Here is a 17,823-nt window from a genome sequence, read left to right on the forward strand (position 1 = left end):
TTGTGTATTCAGACATCAATCAACTGCAGTGGTTGCTGTGGTAACGAGTCAACGACGACGACAACAACATAGTGTAAGCGGCTCTGCCGTACCGCGGTGTGTCACACGCTGAAAATGGCAAATACACACGCTTGTAGATCAGCTGATTTTTGTGAGTGACACCGTCATACCACAAAGTATAAATCATGATTCAGTGTCTTGAGTATCCAGACCGAGACACACGTTCAGAAATCGGACTTGAATCCCATTTCAGACCACCTAACTATGTCAGGCATTCCGTCAGACTAGTTGATCAGTGATTTCTTTAATTGGTCATATCTACCCTTTGCATTTTTCGATTGCGAGGCCAAAAACACAATTTAATCGTTAATCACAATTATTCGTGCCAACTTGAATTTGTAATTGTGTGTGTGTGTGTGTGTGTGTGTGTGTGTGTGTGTGTGTGTGTGTGTGTGTGTGTGTGTGTGTGTGTGTGTGTGTGTGTGTGTGTGTGTGTGTGTGTGTGTGTGTGTGTGTGTGTGTGTGTGTGTGTGTGTGTGTGTGTGTGTGGCTGCGTGCGTGCGTGCGTGCGTGCGTGAGAATGTGTAGGGGGAAGGTAAAACTTGAGTGTGTGTGTGATGCCAGCAGTGTTGCCAGATTGTGTGAGAGAAATAAGCAACCAGGTCTACAAAAGCGAGCCCAAAAGATGCGGCTATGCTATTTGAAAATAGCTGATCTACAAGCTCACAACACCACAATGTGATGTGTTGTGAACTTGTAGATCTGCTATCTGCTAAAAAATAAATATATAATATAATACAAAATCTTGGAAAAAAGGACAAATTTGGAATATTTTAAACACAAATCTGGTATGGGGGTCCCTGGCACAAATATATATTTTTTAGATATAGTGTCCTTGGACAAATATATTAATCTGGGGGTCCTTGGGTGTGAGAATCATTGGTTTAAACAACATTAGGAAGCAAGCCCAAATAAGCAACTTCACTTTAGAAACAAGCCCAAAAAACCGAAACCCCCAATATTTACAAGCAACTTTACAGAAAAAAGAAGCCCAAAGTTAGTCATGGCAACCCTGGATGCCAGCTGGAGAAACATCTGGATGTTGTAGAGAAAAAAAAGAAAAGAGAAAAAAAAGAAAGAAAAACAGTTGATGACTGCAGCAGAACTCTACACCGACCAATCAGAAGGTCACTTCCTGGATGACCTCATCCCAAACGACCAATGGCAGCCAGGGAAAAACCTAGGAAGAGCTGTGTCCAGTTGGCGTTTGAGAGGAAAGAGAATGGAAATAGTTTGAAGCAGTTCAGGAAAGAGAGAGAGACAGACGGAAAGACAGACGGAGAGAGAGAGAGAGAGAGGAAAACAGGAGAAGTGACAGAGGAGAAGTGCAGAAGTCAAATGCTCACGTTTAATGTTGGTTGTGCAGAGTTTTTACTGGAGGTAAGAAGAACTACTAACTCAGCACTCTGCTTAAAGCTACTCCTGTTCTTTATGCTCTCTCTCTCTCTCTCTCTCTCTCTCTCTCTCTCTCTCTCCTCTAGGTATGGGCCCTGGGGTCATCATCAGACTTTATGTCTCTGCGTAGATATTAGTCTGGAACTTCGGTGTGGGAGATTCATTTCAAACGGGCGGTTACAAATGGATTGATTTTTTTTTGCTGATTGTTGTGAGCTTGTAGATGTAATGGGCTGTTTTGGGGCTAGTTTCATTTTGTTGTGAAAAACAGTCTGTGTCTTGTCTTGACTGTCTTGTCTGTCTGTCTGTCTGTCTGTAGGTCGTCCAGACAGACACAAACCAGAGCACCGACACAGGTAAGACACACTGCACTCTTCCTCTCATTGTCTTTATCACCCCCCACACACACACCCCTCCACCCTTTCTCCACACACTCCCTCGCCCCCTGCTGTTTAATTTGCCTCACCTGGTGACCACCTGTGTGTGTGTGACTGATACACCTGAAAACCAACCAAATACAATTTCCGTGCTCAGACACAGGTAGCTAGCCAGCCAGCCACCCACCCAGCCAGAGCCACCCAGGCACACACAAAGCTACTTAAGGAAAAATAGCGGAAATAGCTGATCTACTTGTAGATCTGCTATTTCTCTCTCTCTCTCTGTATCTATCTCCGTAAACAGTGCAGTCCAAGTGCAGTTGCTGAGGTCAGCTTAATGTTGCCGGGACTTCTTCCCCTCACTGACACACTCCTGAAAGTATTCACAGTGCTGGCTGGTTGCCGTAGCAACATGCCAGAGAAGGAAAGAGTTTTGGAGACAGAGAGAGAGAGAGAAGAGAGACATAGGAGAGTCAAAGACACACATAGAAGAAACCATAAACATGACTAATGAACCCAGAGATTTAAAACAACTGGACTTTAACTGAGGTGTGTGTGTGTGTGTGTGTGTGTGTGTGTGTGTGTGTGTGTGTGTGTGTGTGTGTGTGTGTGTGTGTGTGTGTGTGTGTGTGTGTGTGTGTGTGTGTGTGTGTGTGTGTGTGTGTGTGTGTGTGTGTGTGTGTGTGTGTGTGTGTGTGTGTGTGTGTGTGTGTGTGTGTGTGTGTGTGTGTGTGTGTGTGTGTGTGTGTGTGTGTGTGCGTGCGTGCGTGCGTGCGTGCGTGCGTGCGTGCGTGCGTGCGTGCGTGCGTGCGTGCGTGCGTGCGTGCGTGCGTGCGTGCGTGCGTGCGTGCGTGCGTGCGTGCGTGCGTGCGTGCGTGCGTGCGTGCGTGCGTGCGTGCGTGCGTGCGTGCGTGCGTGCGTGCGTGCGTGCGTGCGTGCGCGCGCGCGCGCGCGCGCGCGTCAGTCAAGGGAAAAGTGTTTTTATTTTTTACTTAACAATAATGCCAATGTAGAAACACTTTTACAAGTAGCCTACAAGTCTGGTAATCAAAATGTACTCGTAAGAATGTAAGAAAAATAGGAAAACATTCAGGATTAGACATTCATATTTGTTTTTAAGGGTTGGTGTTCAAATTGTCCCTGTATTATTTGTAGTTGTACAGCCAGCAGTGTCACACACAAAAAAAGTCGCCCCATCTACAAGCTGCCAATGTCGTGGTGAGCTTATGGATCCGATATTTTACGGCTACTTTTGAATGCCGTCCGGATATGTTGATGTCGATGATACTATACTGTGTGTGTGTGTGTGTGTGTGTGTGTGTGTGTGTGTGTGTGTGTGTGTGTGTGTGTGTGTGTGTGTGTGTGTGTGTGTGTGTGTGTGTGTGTGTGTGTGTGTGTGGGGAGTGAGTCATTCTTGTCTGCTCATAGTTAGAACTTTGTAAGTGAAAACAGACAAACCGCTGTGCTCTTGAGCAACATGAAAGTAGAAAATCCTCTGCTTGGGGTCCGTTGTTCTGAGATGATGAGCCAAGCAGGGACGCGTTACTGTTTTACAACAATGGAGACGACAATGTCACACAGAGAAAGAGAGAGAGAGAGACACACACACACTCTTTGCAATGCATTCACTACTACAGTGTTGATTTTCATTTAGTTTTAGTCACATTTTAGTCACCTGGAATGTTTTAGTGTTAGTCTAGTTTTAGTCAACTAAATGTCATACGATTTTTGTCGCCTAAATCTATAGTTGATTTAGTCGACTAAAATATATTTTGGCGGGCCTTGATGTCGTCGCATTGACTGATTTTACACTTGCTGATAGCAGATCTACAAGCTCACAACACATCACGCTGCGACGCGTTGTGAGATCGGCTATTTTCAGCATGCAACCAAGTGTAAAATGACTTATACTGGATCTCTTGTCCACTAGTCCCTTCCTAACATTTGAGTCTAGTTTTTATTTGTTGACGAAATTGTCAGTATATTCAGACTTAGTTTTAGTCATCATAGCTTAGTTTTCATTTAGTTTCCAGTTTAGTTTCCAGTTTTTGATAGATTTTTACAGTATTACGACAGGAAAGGGTGAGCGAGATGGGGGAAGACATGCGGCAAAGGTCGTCGGGATCGAGACTCGAATGTGTGACACGCCGTCAGGCTGGATTACCAGCCTAGGTGCCTGGACCGTAGCCCAGGCTTATATTGCGATTCTAATTATATAGAGGGTATCCGCGTGACATCATCTTCATACCCGGAAGTTAGGCGGGAACGCCTACTAAGTGGCAAAAAACTACTTTCTGGCCTTGACAGCCCAGCCCATACATCCAAACAGAAAAGTATCTGATTGCATTATACGCCATTAAACGTTAAACTCACTTGCCATTCGATTTGCCACTCTGTCTGGCTGGCTGGCTGGCTGTCTGTCCCTCTGTCCGTCCGTTCGTCCGTCCGATAATTGGCAGTCGCCAGCCATATATGGAGGAGGCGATGCTTCCTGTACCCGTGATCTGTATCCTGAAGCACTGGTTGAGTTTTCCCAAGTTTGCGCATCTACTATTGCACGTGCAATCCGTGCATGTGTGTGTCACACACATACGCTGTGTTAAAGGGAAGTTCCATATAGCTTTTGGCTGGAAGGTCGTTTCCTGTCTTATCTGCCCTCTAGCTATCTCCAGTTTCCTCGGACAGGACATGGAGCCCTGCTTTATGTGCGTGTGCGTTCAGACAGATGGAATGCGTTAAGGCACCCCTCTGTTGTTCTAGTCATAGTGTTTTATGATGTTTAAAAAACATCAGCTAGTCTTTGGTATTCCTTTTTTTTAGGTATTTATAAAATGTTGTCCAAACAGTAGAAAAATCTATTGTAATTAATAACAACTCTCTTTGTCAAGAGGTAGAGCCAGACCAATAATGCTTTTCTAAAATGTTTCAAACATTTCCAAAAATGGCCGAACTACGAGCTTTGTAGATCGACTCTTTTCAAATACGGCTAAAGTGGTTGAATAAAAATCTAGTTGTGAAAGTATCTGGGGTACAGGCAACCTACCTCAAATCCTAACCTAACCATAACCGCAAGCACGGGAGCAGCGCAAGTCCGACCGTTGTTCCTGCATGTCGGACTAATGCTCTGTCTAATTACTGCTTTGCTCGGACTAATTACCATCGGATCCCAGTATCTGCCCACCACCGCGGAGTCTAGGGCCTCATACACACGTATGCAACACCATCAAACAAATGTTTGGTCGTTTTTTTTAATGGCCTCCACAATACTTTTCCAATGGGAGTCAAACACCATCAAACAGAACACCATCAAACACAAATGTTTGGTCAAACCATGTGACTCCCATTGGAAAAGCATTGGCGGCCATTACAAAAACATCAATGACCAAACATTTTGTTTGATGGTGTTTGATACGTGTGTATGAGGCCTAGGGGTTCGAATCCACCGTGCTACATCTGGCTTTTGGAGCTGCCCACTGGCAGGTGAGCCAGTAGGGTACTACACAGTGCAGTGCAGTAATGACTTGGTGTTGTCATTTCCTGGGAACTCAGAGTACATATAATGTTCATGTTTCAACTTGAAAACTGAACGGGACTGTGCTAAAAAGAGGCCCAGGGCTTTTTACAGTTTCATGTTCGTCACATGAACCTCCTGTCTCCTTGTCTCCTTTCCTCATCATGTGTCCTTACGTCCTCTTACCATAGACTGATGTGTGTCCTACAGTTAAGAGTTACCGGATGGGAACCATGAGGTTCCCAGTTCAATCCCGGGCTTCCCCAGAGTTAGTGTGGGTGTCCTTGAGCAAGACTCTGAACCCCTAATTGCTCCTGATGTGCAGGTTGGTTCCTTTCATGGTTTCCTCCAGCATCGGTGTGTGTGAATGGGTGAATGTAATGCACAATCTCTGTAAAGTGCCTTGGATAAAGGCGCTATATACAGTAAATGTACCATTTACAGTACATACCGTAGAGTTTATGTGACCATGTGACTCAGATCACGCTGAGATGGAAAGGTCACAGCTTCAACCTCAGCTCATGTGTCTCTGTGGATTAGACGAGGTCAGACGAAGAATTGCATTATATGGTCAACACGTTGTCACATAATCTCATTTAAAACCATTCACCGTGCTTTACTTTCAGTGACAAATGTTTGAGACCGAAGACATTGAAGACAAATTACTATGTTTGAGCGATGTACTTTTATTCAGGTCTATATTTGTCACTGTGTTGATGACTGTGGCTTTCAACCGATCTGTGTCTGTATGGAAAACAAGATGGAGAGAGAGAGAGGAGATGACGGAGGTGAAAAAGTGGTGACTAATCTTTTCCCTTTTCTCTCCCGTCCCTCTCCAGCCAGGGCCCGCTGTCCTCCATCAGAGCTGCCATCAAACGGAGTGAGTATTCATCCCTCGCCTTTTACACCACATGTAACATATAACATACATATATAACATATATATGTAACATATAACATCGTAAACTACATTGATCCAGAATGCAGCAGCTTGCCTGGTCTACAACCAGAGTACAAAACTCTGATGCTGGCCTTCAACGCAACCAAAGAAATGGCACCCCCATATCTTGCAAGTCTGATCACACCCTGCAAACCCGCTCAGATCAGCCAACGCAGGGAAGCTGAAAGTACATCCATTAACCCATTTAGGCCTGATCTCGAAATTTAAAAAAAATCTTCTAAATCCTCCAGTTTTCTGAAATAAATATTTTCACGATTTTTCAAAAATAGCAGACCTACAAGCTCGTAGCGCGCCACTCGGTGGCGCGCTATGAGCTTGTAGATCTGCTATTTTTCAATAGCTAAATTATAACTGTTTAAAACACCAAAAGGGGTTGCCGCCCAAAATGCCGGGACAACGCTCCACACGTCCCAAACTCTTCTCCCTTCTGGAATGCACTTCCCATTACAATCAGAACTGCAGACTCACTTCCAATCTTCCGCCGTAGTCTGAAAACCCATCTCTTCAGACTCTTATCTTAGCCTGTAGAACTTGCTCTAGCCTCGACGACCTTACAGGCGTATGCAAAGGCTCAACTTATGTAATTTAGATAGCATTTTATGTAGACATAGCACTCTATACTGTACTGTATACGCATAGTTTCATTATATAGATATTCCACTGTTAGGTTCTTAGCTTACGTATGATTCTTAAAAAAATCTAAAAGTTAGATCAGATGGATCTCAGGCCACACTCCTGCTCATGTGTGCTTATTCTTGGTTAAAAAGTCTAGACTGGACCGTGTCCGAGTCGTGCCTGAAAAGTAATACATAAAATCAATCAATTTGTTTAATATAATTTAATCTTTGGTTAACATGCTGCTGCGTTCAGATTTAACTGGAGAAGAGAATTCTATCTCACCCATCTGTCTTTTTGTCTGTCTTTCTGCCTGTCTGTCTTTCTGCCTGTCTGTCTTTCTGCCTGTCTGTCTTTCTGTCTGTCTGTTAGCTTCCACAAGGTCCACCTCTCTGAGTGAGACGAGAGAGAGAGACAGAAGGTAAGAGACCTGCTAAGAAGGAACACGAGAGCAGTGTTGATTTTGTCGACTAATACTATGACAAAAAAGTTTGTCGACTACCTTTTTTCACTGACGAAAACTAAATGGAAACTAAATGAAAATTAAGCTATGATGACTAAAACTAAGACTAAATATACTGACAATTTCGTCAACAAATAAAAACGAGACTAAAATGTTGGGAAGGGACTAGTGGACAAGAGATCCAGTATAAGTCATTTTACACTTGGTTGCATGCTGAAAATAGCTTGTAGATCTGCTATTCAGCAAGTGTAAAATCAGTCATTACGACGGCATCAAGGCCCGCCAAAATACATTTTAGTCGACTAAATCAACTGTAGATTTAGTCGACAAAAATCCTATGATATTTAGTCGACTAAACTAGTCTTAGTGTTAGTCTAAACTAGACTAACACTAAGACATTCCAGGTGACTAAAATATGACTACAACTAAATGAAAACTATTCAAGAGACTTTGCATTGCGCTGTGAGCTCTTATCTGCTGTTTTCCGTGACAGACACCGGCAAAGCAACGGAGGATAAATTGGTCATGAGAGATCAGGCTATATGCAGTCCTCATGTAAGGTAGTTCAGTATTATTAGCTCAGCAGGATGTGTGGTTTTGAAACTATCATGTGACGCACTTTGGTGATTTGTTGTATATATTTCATAATTCTTATGTACTTTGAGGTGTATCATGGATGTATTATTTGCTGTTTTGTAATTTCACATGTATGATGTAGCATTGAAGTGTAATTTTATTTCTGCCTCTTGGCCAGTTCCCACTTGTAAAAGACTAGAATTTCGCGGGCCTTCGGCCCGCTCATCCCAGAGTTGCGTTGCCCCGCGTTGCGATACAGAAGTCCACAGGTACAGAAGTCCACAGTGACACGCGTTGTATGCAGCTGTTTTGTGTTGCAGCGCGTGCGCGCGTGTGCGTGTAGTGTTGTTGGTGTTGTTGTGATCCATATATGCGCCTTGGTTCGTCCCGTTTGTTCCACGCCAGGTGTAGATTTTTTCTGTGCTTGTTTTCATAGACGTGGCAACAAACAGAGACAGGAGCCGTGTGTGTGTCACACCAAAAGTGGTGACCTATAGAATCCTGTACATATAAGCATCACGCAATCGTCACCCCTACACAGCAGTCATTAATTAATGGTCTTGACTTGATTGCCTATGCGTTGAAGTTATATAGGGTGAAAAGCGTGAAATGCACAGGCTCATGTTACATCGCTGCTGGCTGCCACTGCCACTCTCTCTCTCTCGCTCTCTTCTCTCTCCTCCCTCGCTGGGGGGGGGGGGGGATTAGTTGCGCTGCCTTCGACAGTGCTATACTTCTCCAGCAGCGGTGCAGAACCGAGAGAGTGACACATTCTTTTGGATGTAAACTGCGCAACGTTTAGCTTTAAAGATCGGATTGTGTAGTCGCACCGGTGCTACAAAGTGAATTGTACAACTTGCACGGTGATATGTGAAGTCGCAAATGCGAGTACGTAGTCGCACTGTCGAGCCCTGTGTAGTGTAGTGCATTTTGCGCTGCATCGCGCGGCGATCCAAATCCCCCCCCCCCCGCGCGCGCGCGCACACACACACACACACACACTGTACGTAGCTTTTTGTTGTTGCAGCGCGCGCGTGTGCGTGTGGTGTTGCTGTTGTTGTTCGTATCCATATATGCGCCTCGGGTGTGGGGATCGCCATGTGAGGGGGCTAGCCAATAAGGGCCCTGTGTTGCATGTGGAGAGTTGTGTAGGTTAGTGTGTGTGGTGTAGCCGAACGGGGTGGTGAGAACATGAGGGGGATGTAGCACAGCAATCGGTGACCCCTACATTAAGCTGTGTTGCTCCCAAGATGCAGTGCAAATGCGTGTTGTAGCAACCGTAGCCAATGGGAAAACAGGATGCAGTGTTGCCAGGTCCGCGAATTGTAAGCGAGTTGTAAGTAGCGTGTTGAATGGCATTTTTTCTGGGCTTGTTTTCATAGACGTGGCAACAAATTAGGCGGGGGTGTCGGTGCTTGTGGCGTGTTTGTGTTTATTATTTATATTGATATTGTTTGCGAGTGTGGACGGGAGCCGGCTTTAGTGGCAGTGCGATGACAATTTTTACGCGGGTGGTGTGGAGTGTGGCCGAGCGGCGCGACATTAGGAGATAGGGAACGAACGACGCGGAGGGTAAGTGTGTGACGTGTTAGTGTGTTGTTGCAGTGTGTGTTGCAGCGTGTTGCAGCGTGTCAGTGACGTAGTAGCTGGTGACTTTCTTTTCGTGGTTCGGGCTTTGGGGACACCTTCTCAAATGTATAATAGATACGCAGTCTCAATGTGTTTTTACTGGTTAAATAAAATAAAAACACACAAGGTTTGTTGTGTGCAGTGGTGGAGCAAAAGTACTTGCCTGTTTTACTTAAAGTAAAAATATCAATACTGCAATGTAGGAAATACTCTGTTAAAAGTAGTGAAATTTAAATTCACTTGAGTCAAAGTACAAAAGTATTGGTATCAAAATGTTCTTAAAGTACCAAAAGTAGAAAGTGCTCTTTATGCAGAATGTCTCATTTCAAGTTTTCAAATGTTTAAAAATCTTTTGAAAATAGCAGATTGGCTATTTTCAAATGGCCGAAATGTATAGGAGTCATGTATGTTTTGTAATAATAATCCAAATCTACAAAATAACTAGTAACTAAAGCTTTAAAATAAATTTAGTGGCGTAAAAGTACAATATTTGGATCTGAGATGTAGTGGAGTAGAAAGTATTGGTAATTGAAAATACTCAAGTATAGTACAAATATATAAAAAATTGACTTAACACATTGTCTGCACTGACGTGTATATATATACATTTTATATTGCTTTATTTGGCTTGCGCATGCGTAGACTACTGCTATAATAACGACCTTCTCTGGCTTTTTTTCCCTCAAACTACGTCGCTGTCCGTTGTGCTGATCTGACATCCGAGTTTCGGATCTGACTTCTGATTTTTCACGGCATCACGATTGAAATATTAACGTTTCCGATAGCTAGAGTGAGCTAATGCTTCTCCTCTGATTTGCCGAGATGGGAAAAGGCAAGTGCTTGAGTAGTAACCTCCCCAATTCCGGCCCGTGCAAGCTAACTACCACTTGTGGCCACACGGTAGCAGTCTTAAGTGTTAAGTAAATGTACTTAGTTACTTTCCACCACTGGTTTTGTGTCATTATTTTGCACACCCAGATAAGCGGAGCTCTCTCTCTTGCGCGCGCTCTCGCTCTCTCTTCTCTCCTCTTCTCTCCTCTTCTACTTTTTTGAGGGGCGCTAGCCCCTCCTATATACAGCTTTTGTCCCCACACGTCTCAATATTTGCCATTGACAATTAAAGGAGAAATTAGGTCAAATATGGACGTGTATGTGGAAATTTCTCGATATAGTTTGAGCTGCTGGCCTGACTGGATGCATTGGATATTATCTGAATAGAACATAGTTATAATATGGAATAGAAACCAAGATGATGTTGGTGAATATAGTCAGAAAGAAAAGTAATGGTGTTTACTTTTATGTGTACCTTGTTTATAATCCATAGTTACTATGTATTATAATAATAATAATAATAATAATAATATGGGTAATAATTGTAATAATAATAATAACAATGTTACTATGTAAATGCATAGATGCAAATTAAATGTGCATAATAAACAAAATGTCACTATGAAAGTGCATAAGACTGCGCAGCTTTTATTTGTACTAAGAGAAATTGCCGTGGTTGCGTGGTATCGAAAATTGTATCGAAATATCAATACTTTTCCAAATATAAGTTGAAAAAACAGTATTGTGACAACACTAGTATAATGATAAGAGCGCCCCTCACTTCACAAGGGTGTGATTTTTCTCTACATTCCTATAATGATGATGTGCGGTGACTTCCTGTTGTCCCTGTGCGGTGACTTCCTGTTTACCCCTGTTGCGTTGCCAGGCGACCAGAGATCACCATCCTGTCGGCGGAGCCTCTGGCCTCCATTTCCGGGTTCCCAGGAGCCTCTGCGGGCATCCCTCCTGCCCCTCCCCCCAGCGCACAGATCTGGGGCCCAACCATCCCTCCCTCGTCCCTACAGGTAGGTGTCTGTCTGTCTGTCTGCCTGCCTGCAGACTTCTCTAAATGTAATTGTCGTCATGTGGCAGCCAAGTGTACTATGGACTTTTAATGTTTTTCCTGTTCATGCCCCCCCACCCCAAAAAAAAAATCAGCAAGCCCACAAAATCCAGCATACCCCCACCCCTGTGACTTCATGTGGCAGCCAAGTCTGTGTGATTTTGATGTATTTATTTTATTTATATCACTGTTTACTCTCTCTCTCTGTCTCTGTCTCTGCCTCTCTCTCTCTGTCTATGCCTCTCTCTCTCTCTGTCTGTCTCTGCCTCTCTCTCTGTCTCTGTCTCTGCCTCTGCCTCTGCCTCTCTGTCTCTGTCTCTGCCTCCCTCTCTCTGTCTATGCCTCTCTCTCTCTCTGTCTGTCTCTGCCTCTCTCTCTGTCTCTGCCTCTGCCTCTGCCTCTGCCTCTCTGTCTCTGTCTCTGCCTCCCTCTCTGCCTCCCTCTCTCTCTCTCTCTGTCTGTCTCTGTCTCTGCCTCTCTCTCTCTGTCTCTGCCTCTCTCTCTGTCTCTGCCTCTCTCTCTCTCTCTCTCTCTCTCTCTCTCTCTCTCTCTCTCTCTCTCTCTCTCTCTCTCTCTCTAGCCTCCTCCATCCTATGAGGAGGTGATCAGGGAGAAGTCACAGGAGCAGGTTCTCCTTCCTCCTCCCTCCTCCTCCTCCTCATCTTCCTCTTCCTCCAAGACCACCATCGCCACTCAGACGGACACCGGCTCCGCCCCCAAACTCCGCCCCGCCCCCCGTAAGACCCACACTTTACATCAGTTCACTTCATGGCTGCAACTATCCAGTATTTTCTTTGGGATTATTTTGTTGATTATTTTGCTATATAACTGAATTGGCATAAACCAAAGAAACAGAACTCAACTTACTCACGAAGGACTAAAGACAAACAAACTCACAGAACTTAATACCAAAGGAAATTAAGCTATTCATTTCAATAGAAGTTGCTCAGTGGCGTTTTGAAGCACTCGGAAGACTGCCGGAAGTATAATTATAACTCAATGGCTCGAGCAAGCGAAAGTTTAGCCTATAGCCTAGCCCCGGACCTCAAATTTGAGGTCTTGACTTACACACGTGACGTCATGAACGTCCGTCCACCTCCATGACAGTGCTGCAATTCCACATTTCGCCAGTAGGTAGTGGCAGCTTCAACGTTGGATAGCCTTACTGGGGGCTTGGGTTCAATCAGCCACTTCACACCCAACTCCACACTTCTCTCATTCACCTCCATTCACCACCTTTAAACACAGAAGGAACACAATATAATACAAGCCACAGACATATTCCACCTCAACACAATAATTCCCAAACTAACCAAATACAATCATAAAAATCACACCCGTGTGAAGTGAGGGGCGCTAATATATTAAAGTCTAACTCATGTTGATTAGGTGATGTAATGGTGATGTAAAACAAACGGTGCCAACACAAACATTAAACGCCATTAACAATAAAGAGACGTAAATTACGTAGATTTCCCCTGTTATTGTCAATGCGTTTACTAAACAAACTTTGAAGTAAAGACAAACATTACACCTGTGTATAGGAGGGGCTAGCGCCCCTCAATAAAGACCTTGGTCCATAACACATATATATAACTTTGAAAATCTAATTGGTTACGTTATCCACATATGTCGGTGTCGTCGCTCGGCCCCCTCGGCCAATTGGATTGCCTCCGTTGTGTTGGTGCCGTCACTCTGCCAATCAGGGATTGACTGATGACGTAACTATGTATGTTATTGTTTATGTAAACACGGTGGTTCCTGATTGGCCGAGGGGACCACCAAAAATTCACAATCCCTGATTGGCTGAGGCAGTCACCGACATACGCAGCCGAAAACAGTTCGCTCACGCAAGTAATTATTGATTATTTTTTGAGGGGCGCTAGCCCTCCTATGCACAGCTTGGTGTCTGTGCTCTGTGCATTTGTACCATGGAAATGATTTGCTTGGGCGTGGAATGTGATGTATTTTGATGATAAGAGCGCCCCTCACTTCACATGAGTGTGATTTTTGTAATCAATTAAATCGATTCTTATTTGACTGTCAATCAAATCTGTTTAAAACCTAATAGTGTGTGCGTGTGCGTGTGCGTGTGCGTTTGCGTTTGCGCGTGTGTGTGTGTGTGTGTGTGTGTAGTCAAACCAGTGAAACCTGCCCGTCCGTCCTTACCCTGCGCTCCCGAACCGTCTCACGTTGATGACATCACCGCCTCCGCAGGCCAATCATCGCTCGGCTCGCCGTCCGACTCTCTGGGAGCAAGCGCACACGCTGCTGAGGCTGAACGCACTCTACTCACACACTCCTCGACGCACACACACTCGTCGACACACACGTACCCGTCCACCAACGCACCTCTGTCCTCGACCTCCGACGCACAGACCGACCAATGGGAGCCCTTCTCTGCTGCCGTGGCAACGACCCCTCCCACTGACCCTGCCCCGAGGCCGCGCCCCCGCTCTAAGCCCGGCCTGCGGCCGATTGGCCGCCGCGAGGTCAAAGTTCAGACCCTGGTGAAACTCCGCGAGGACGGCCTGGCCACGCTCGCCGCCCGCAAGGGAAGTGACCTCAGCACACAGGAAGCGAGTCAGCAGCAGGGGCGGTACCTGCGCGAGCTGCTGGACGCGTTCAGCTCCGACGACTGGGGCTTCCCCGACCAGCGCAGCGACGACGACGACGGGAGCGGGCTCAGCCAATCGGACAGCGACGAGGAGGAAATGGGAACTCTGAAAGCCAGAATCCTGGCCTTCGAACAACAACAACAACAGCAGTCTGCCGACGCCGGCTGTGGAGACGCTAACCACGGCGATGGTGGTGCCGGTAGCGAGGAAGTCGCGACCCCCCCTAAGAGACCGGAACCCCGGCCACGCGGCCCGCGACTCTCCCAGGGGCCACTTCCGACCAAACCAGCCCCTCCCACCGTCTCCCCCAAACCCAAACCCTCCTCCTGCAAAGGATTATGGGAAGAGGGAGGTTCGCCGGCGTCGGCGGACTACTCGGGTGTCTCGGAGACCCCGAAAACGAGCGACACCAGCACTTTAAATCTCAACTCGGCCCCACACCAACCCCCAACGGACTTGGCTTGTTCTGGTGCCCCAAATCCAGAGGCCGTTTTGGCACGTGAACCGCCTCAAACCGGCGAAGGCCCCTCTGTCCTCCCCCCAAAACCACCACCACCTCCCAGTGAAACCCTGCCCCCCGGCGTCCCCCCAGCCCCGGTCCCCACCCCCAGACCCCCTCCACCCAAAGCCACCACCCCCTCCGCGAGCAACGACAACAGCTCTAACCCCTCCACGACCACCGCGACAAGCCACAGACCCCCACCCAGACCGACGGTCGCTCCCAGGGCCGGTTCCGGCACGTTAAACCGGGAAAAGAGCACCGTGGCTGGGCCCGTCTCTCTGGCTATGCCCCCTCCTAGACCCCCCTCCTCAGTGGAGGTGGGAGCTGACATGGGTGACGGAGCAGAGACGCAGGCTGACGCACAGAGACAGCCGGGTTCAAACGCCGAGACCACGCACAACACGTCCAACATCCAAGCTGGTGAGCTGTGCTATGATTGATTGATTGATCGATTTATTAACAATATGCAGAATAGGTACATTTCAAACGAAAGCACAACTCAATACAAAAACTGTTAGTGTGGACGATACCATGATAAAGCATTGCTCTTGTTTACAACAGGGTCCACCGTTTTCAATTCATTCAAATTCAACATTTAGAGACGTACAAATTCTATAATAAAAAAAACAGGAAATCATCATATAAAGGAAGTAAAAAGAGTTTTGAAAGGAGTCAAGGGATTCACAGGTCTTAAAATGGCCAGATGACTAAGTGGGCGGGGTCTCAGTAATGTCTGGGGCAGTGTAAAACACTGGTTCCCAAACATTGGGTCGGGACCCATTTGTGGGTCACGGACCATTTTTTGAATGGGTCACGGCTCGAGTATAAAAAAGTCCCATTGTCTTTTGTGAGTGAGTACTTTTTTAACCATTGGGTGTTATCAGTATTGATGTTGAGTTGCACACGCTCTGTACACTCCCCCTATCATTCAGTGTACGACCTGGGCTAGATCAATGTTTGAACAAGGTGTGTTGTTGGTGAAGGAGGGCTTGAATCAACTGAGATACAGTGCTTGAACAAACACAAGAGAGGAAGTTTGACTTCTGTGATAAGATAAATCCAACAGCCCTTCATAGCATTGTTATTCTATCACAATAATAAATTATTCATTAATGACTCGGATGAATCTGAGTTTAATGAAACGCTAAGACACTACATTTATTGATACTGTGATAAAAATATAAAAATAAAGCCTTGAGTGTCTATATATATATATTGATTTATAAGTCGATTAGCGATGCATCTCGATTCCAGTACACGATGTATTTCCCGCCTCACTGTGTGTCTAAAAAACACAGTGCATTCTAATGATCCATAATAAAAAAACCCGATTGATTTACTTCCGTTATCTTTAATTACACTACAAAGTAAACAAACATATTAAGCAGCTTTCTACCAAAAGTACCAAAATACAAAAACATTGTAAAAAACGAAAACAAAATAATAATATATATATTTATACAGCTATAGACAGCTATGTGTGTCCCTGGCTGTGTCCGAGCACGAAAATAGCGTTTGGTTGGTTTTCACCACCAAGTGTCACTGTTGCACAGCCTAACACACACACACACACACACACACACACACACACACACACACACACACACACACACACACACAGTTCCTGGGGGTCTGGATGTTCTGGGGACCCCCACATGGTAACTGTAATTTCTCGACCGTTTCGGACGTGGTGCGGCTTGCCGGAAGCAGGCCAGTACCCCGGGCGCGTTCCTGTGGGTCTGGATCTTCCGGGGACCCCCACATGGAGTTGCACCACTCTTACATTTGTTTTGACATTTGTGAATCGATTCATAATCGCCCATGTCCGCATCCTGATTAATCTATGGATCAATTTAATTTTCCACACCTAATAATTATTAAGATGAACCCGTTCAGATGAGAAAGTTGTTTGTTAAATCAATGCTTTTTTCTTTTGTTGTTTGTTTGTTGTAGTGAAAACAGGAAGTGGGCGACCAGTACTTCCTGTCAAACCACCAGCACTGACCTTGCCACGCAGAGCCAGTGGTGAGAGAGAGAGAGAGAGAGAGAGTGTGTTTGTGTGATTGCATGAAACAAGACAATAGAGGACTTGAGGAGAGATGTGTGTGTGAGAGAGAGAGAGAAACATGGCATGTTTGTGCAAGAACAACACAAATGACATTGTTTCGTGTGTCACATACTGTAATTCTACTGTACATCGTGCGTGCGTGCGTACGTGCGTGCGTGCGTGCGTGCGTGCGTGCGTGTGATTTCATGTGTTTTTCAGTGTCTTGGCTGTGCATAATAATTATCCACATAACTCTTGTGGTATGTGTGGGTGTTTCACATGCTGACACATGAAAACACACGCGTGCATACACACACACACACACACACACACACACACACACACACACACACACACACACACACACACACACACACACACACAGAGAGAGCAGTGCATAAATACAGCACATGACGTTCTGTTGTTATTGTGAATAAACACGTTTCTTCATCATGGAGAACATTTACTTTAAGACTGAAGGCATCAACCAAACTATTAAATATTAATGGCAGACTCCGCCTTTTCACTGAATTTAATTTGACACACATTAATAAATCTGACATTTATTCCTGCACAGCATTTCATAATGGCATCACATACTGTAGACTTTAATCTACATGGATTCAAGAGATTGCTCTCAAAGGTGCTGACACATCTCGGACAATCTACAAAACAACATGTCTGGATATTATCTTTCATGCAAACTGATGTAGATTTCTTTGCGTAAGCCGACAGAGATTTGCCAACGCCTTTTGAACTTGCGCACATCGGGAGGTGTTGTATATCAACTCTTGTAATTTCAGCAGATCTACAAGCTCACAGAGTAGAGTTGTCCCAAAAACCGATACTGGTAGCTGGTACTCGGGCCGATACCAACCTCAAGTACTCTTACTCGGTACTTGAAACCGGGCCCGATATTCTGACCCGAGTACCAAAACATCCAATTGACACTAGGCTGAACGAATGCAACGGGAGCAAGTCTGACCCAACACTGCAGCAAATCGCCAAAAACAGCCAATCTACAAGCATAAATGACAACTGACGAGTGTAGATCAGAGATGCCTTTGCATCTATATGACTAAAATAAGTGGTTACTCAACATAAAATTAAAAGTACTTGTATCGGTTCTTGGTATCGACGAGTACTAAAAATTAAGTACTTGTACTCGTACTCAG

General features: G+C 45.3%; 1 protein-coding gene across 2 annotated transcripts in view; it reads left to right on the top strand.

Moving 5' to 3' along the window:
* Positions 1 to 17,823, top strand: part of LOC306914483 (uncharacterized protein) — a 37,965-nt gene that overhangs the window by 5,400 nt on the left and 14,742 nt on the right. For both annotated transcript variants that reach the window (XR_013788688.1, XM_079491521.1), the window contains exons 2-8: positions 1,775 to 1,811; positions 6,183 to 6,223; positions 7,292 to 7,340; positions 11,305 to 11,443; positions 12,062 to 12,218; positions 13,618 to 15,021; positions 16,555 to 16,626. Coding sequence is in view for 1 of the 2 variants with exons in the window: in XM_079491521.1 (XP_079347647.1) it covers positions 1,775 to 1,811; positions 6,183 to 6,223; positions 7,292 to 7,340; positions 11,305 to 11,443; positions 12,062 to 12,218; positions 13,618 to 15,021; positions 16,555 to 16,626 (1,899 nt within the window). In the remaining variant the exon portion in view is untranslated. The remainder of the gene's footprint in view (positions 1 to 1,774; positions 1,812 to 6,182; positions 6,224 to 7,291; positions 7,341 to 11,304; positions 11,444 to 12,061; positions 12,219 to 13,617; positions 15,022 to 16,554; positions 16,627 to 17,823) is intronic.

Source organism: Electrona antarctica, assembly GCF_951216825.1.
Source record: "Electrona antarctica genome assembly, chromosome: 21".
Taxonomy (NCBI): Eukaryota; Metazoa; Chordata; class Actinopteri; order Myctophiformes; family Myctophidae; genus Electrona; species Electrona antarctica.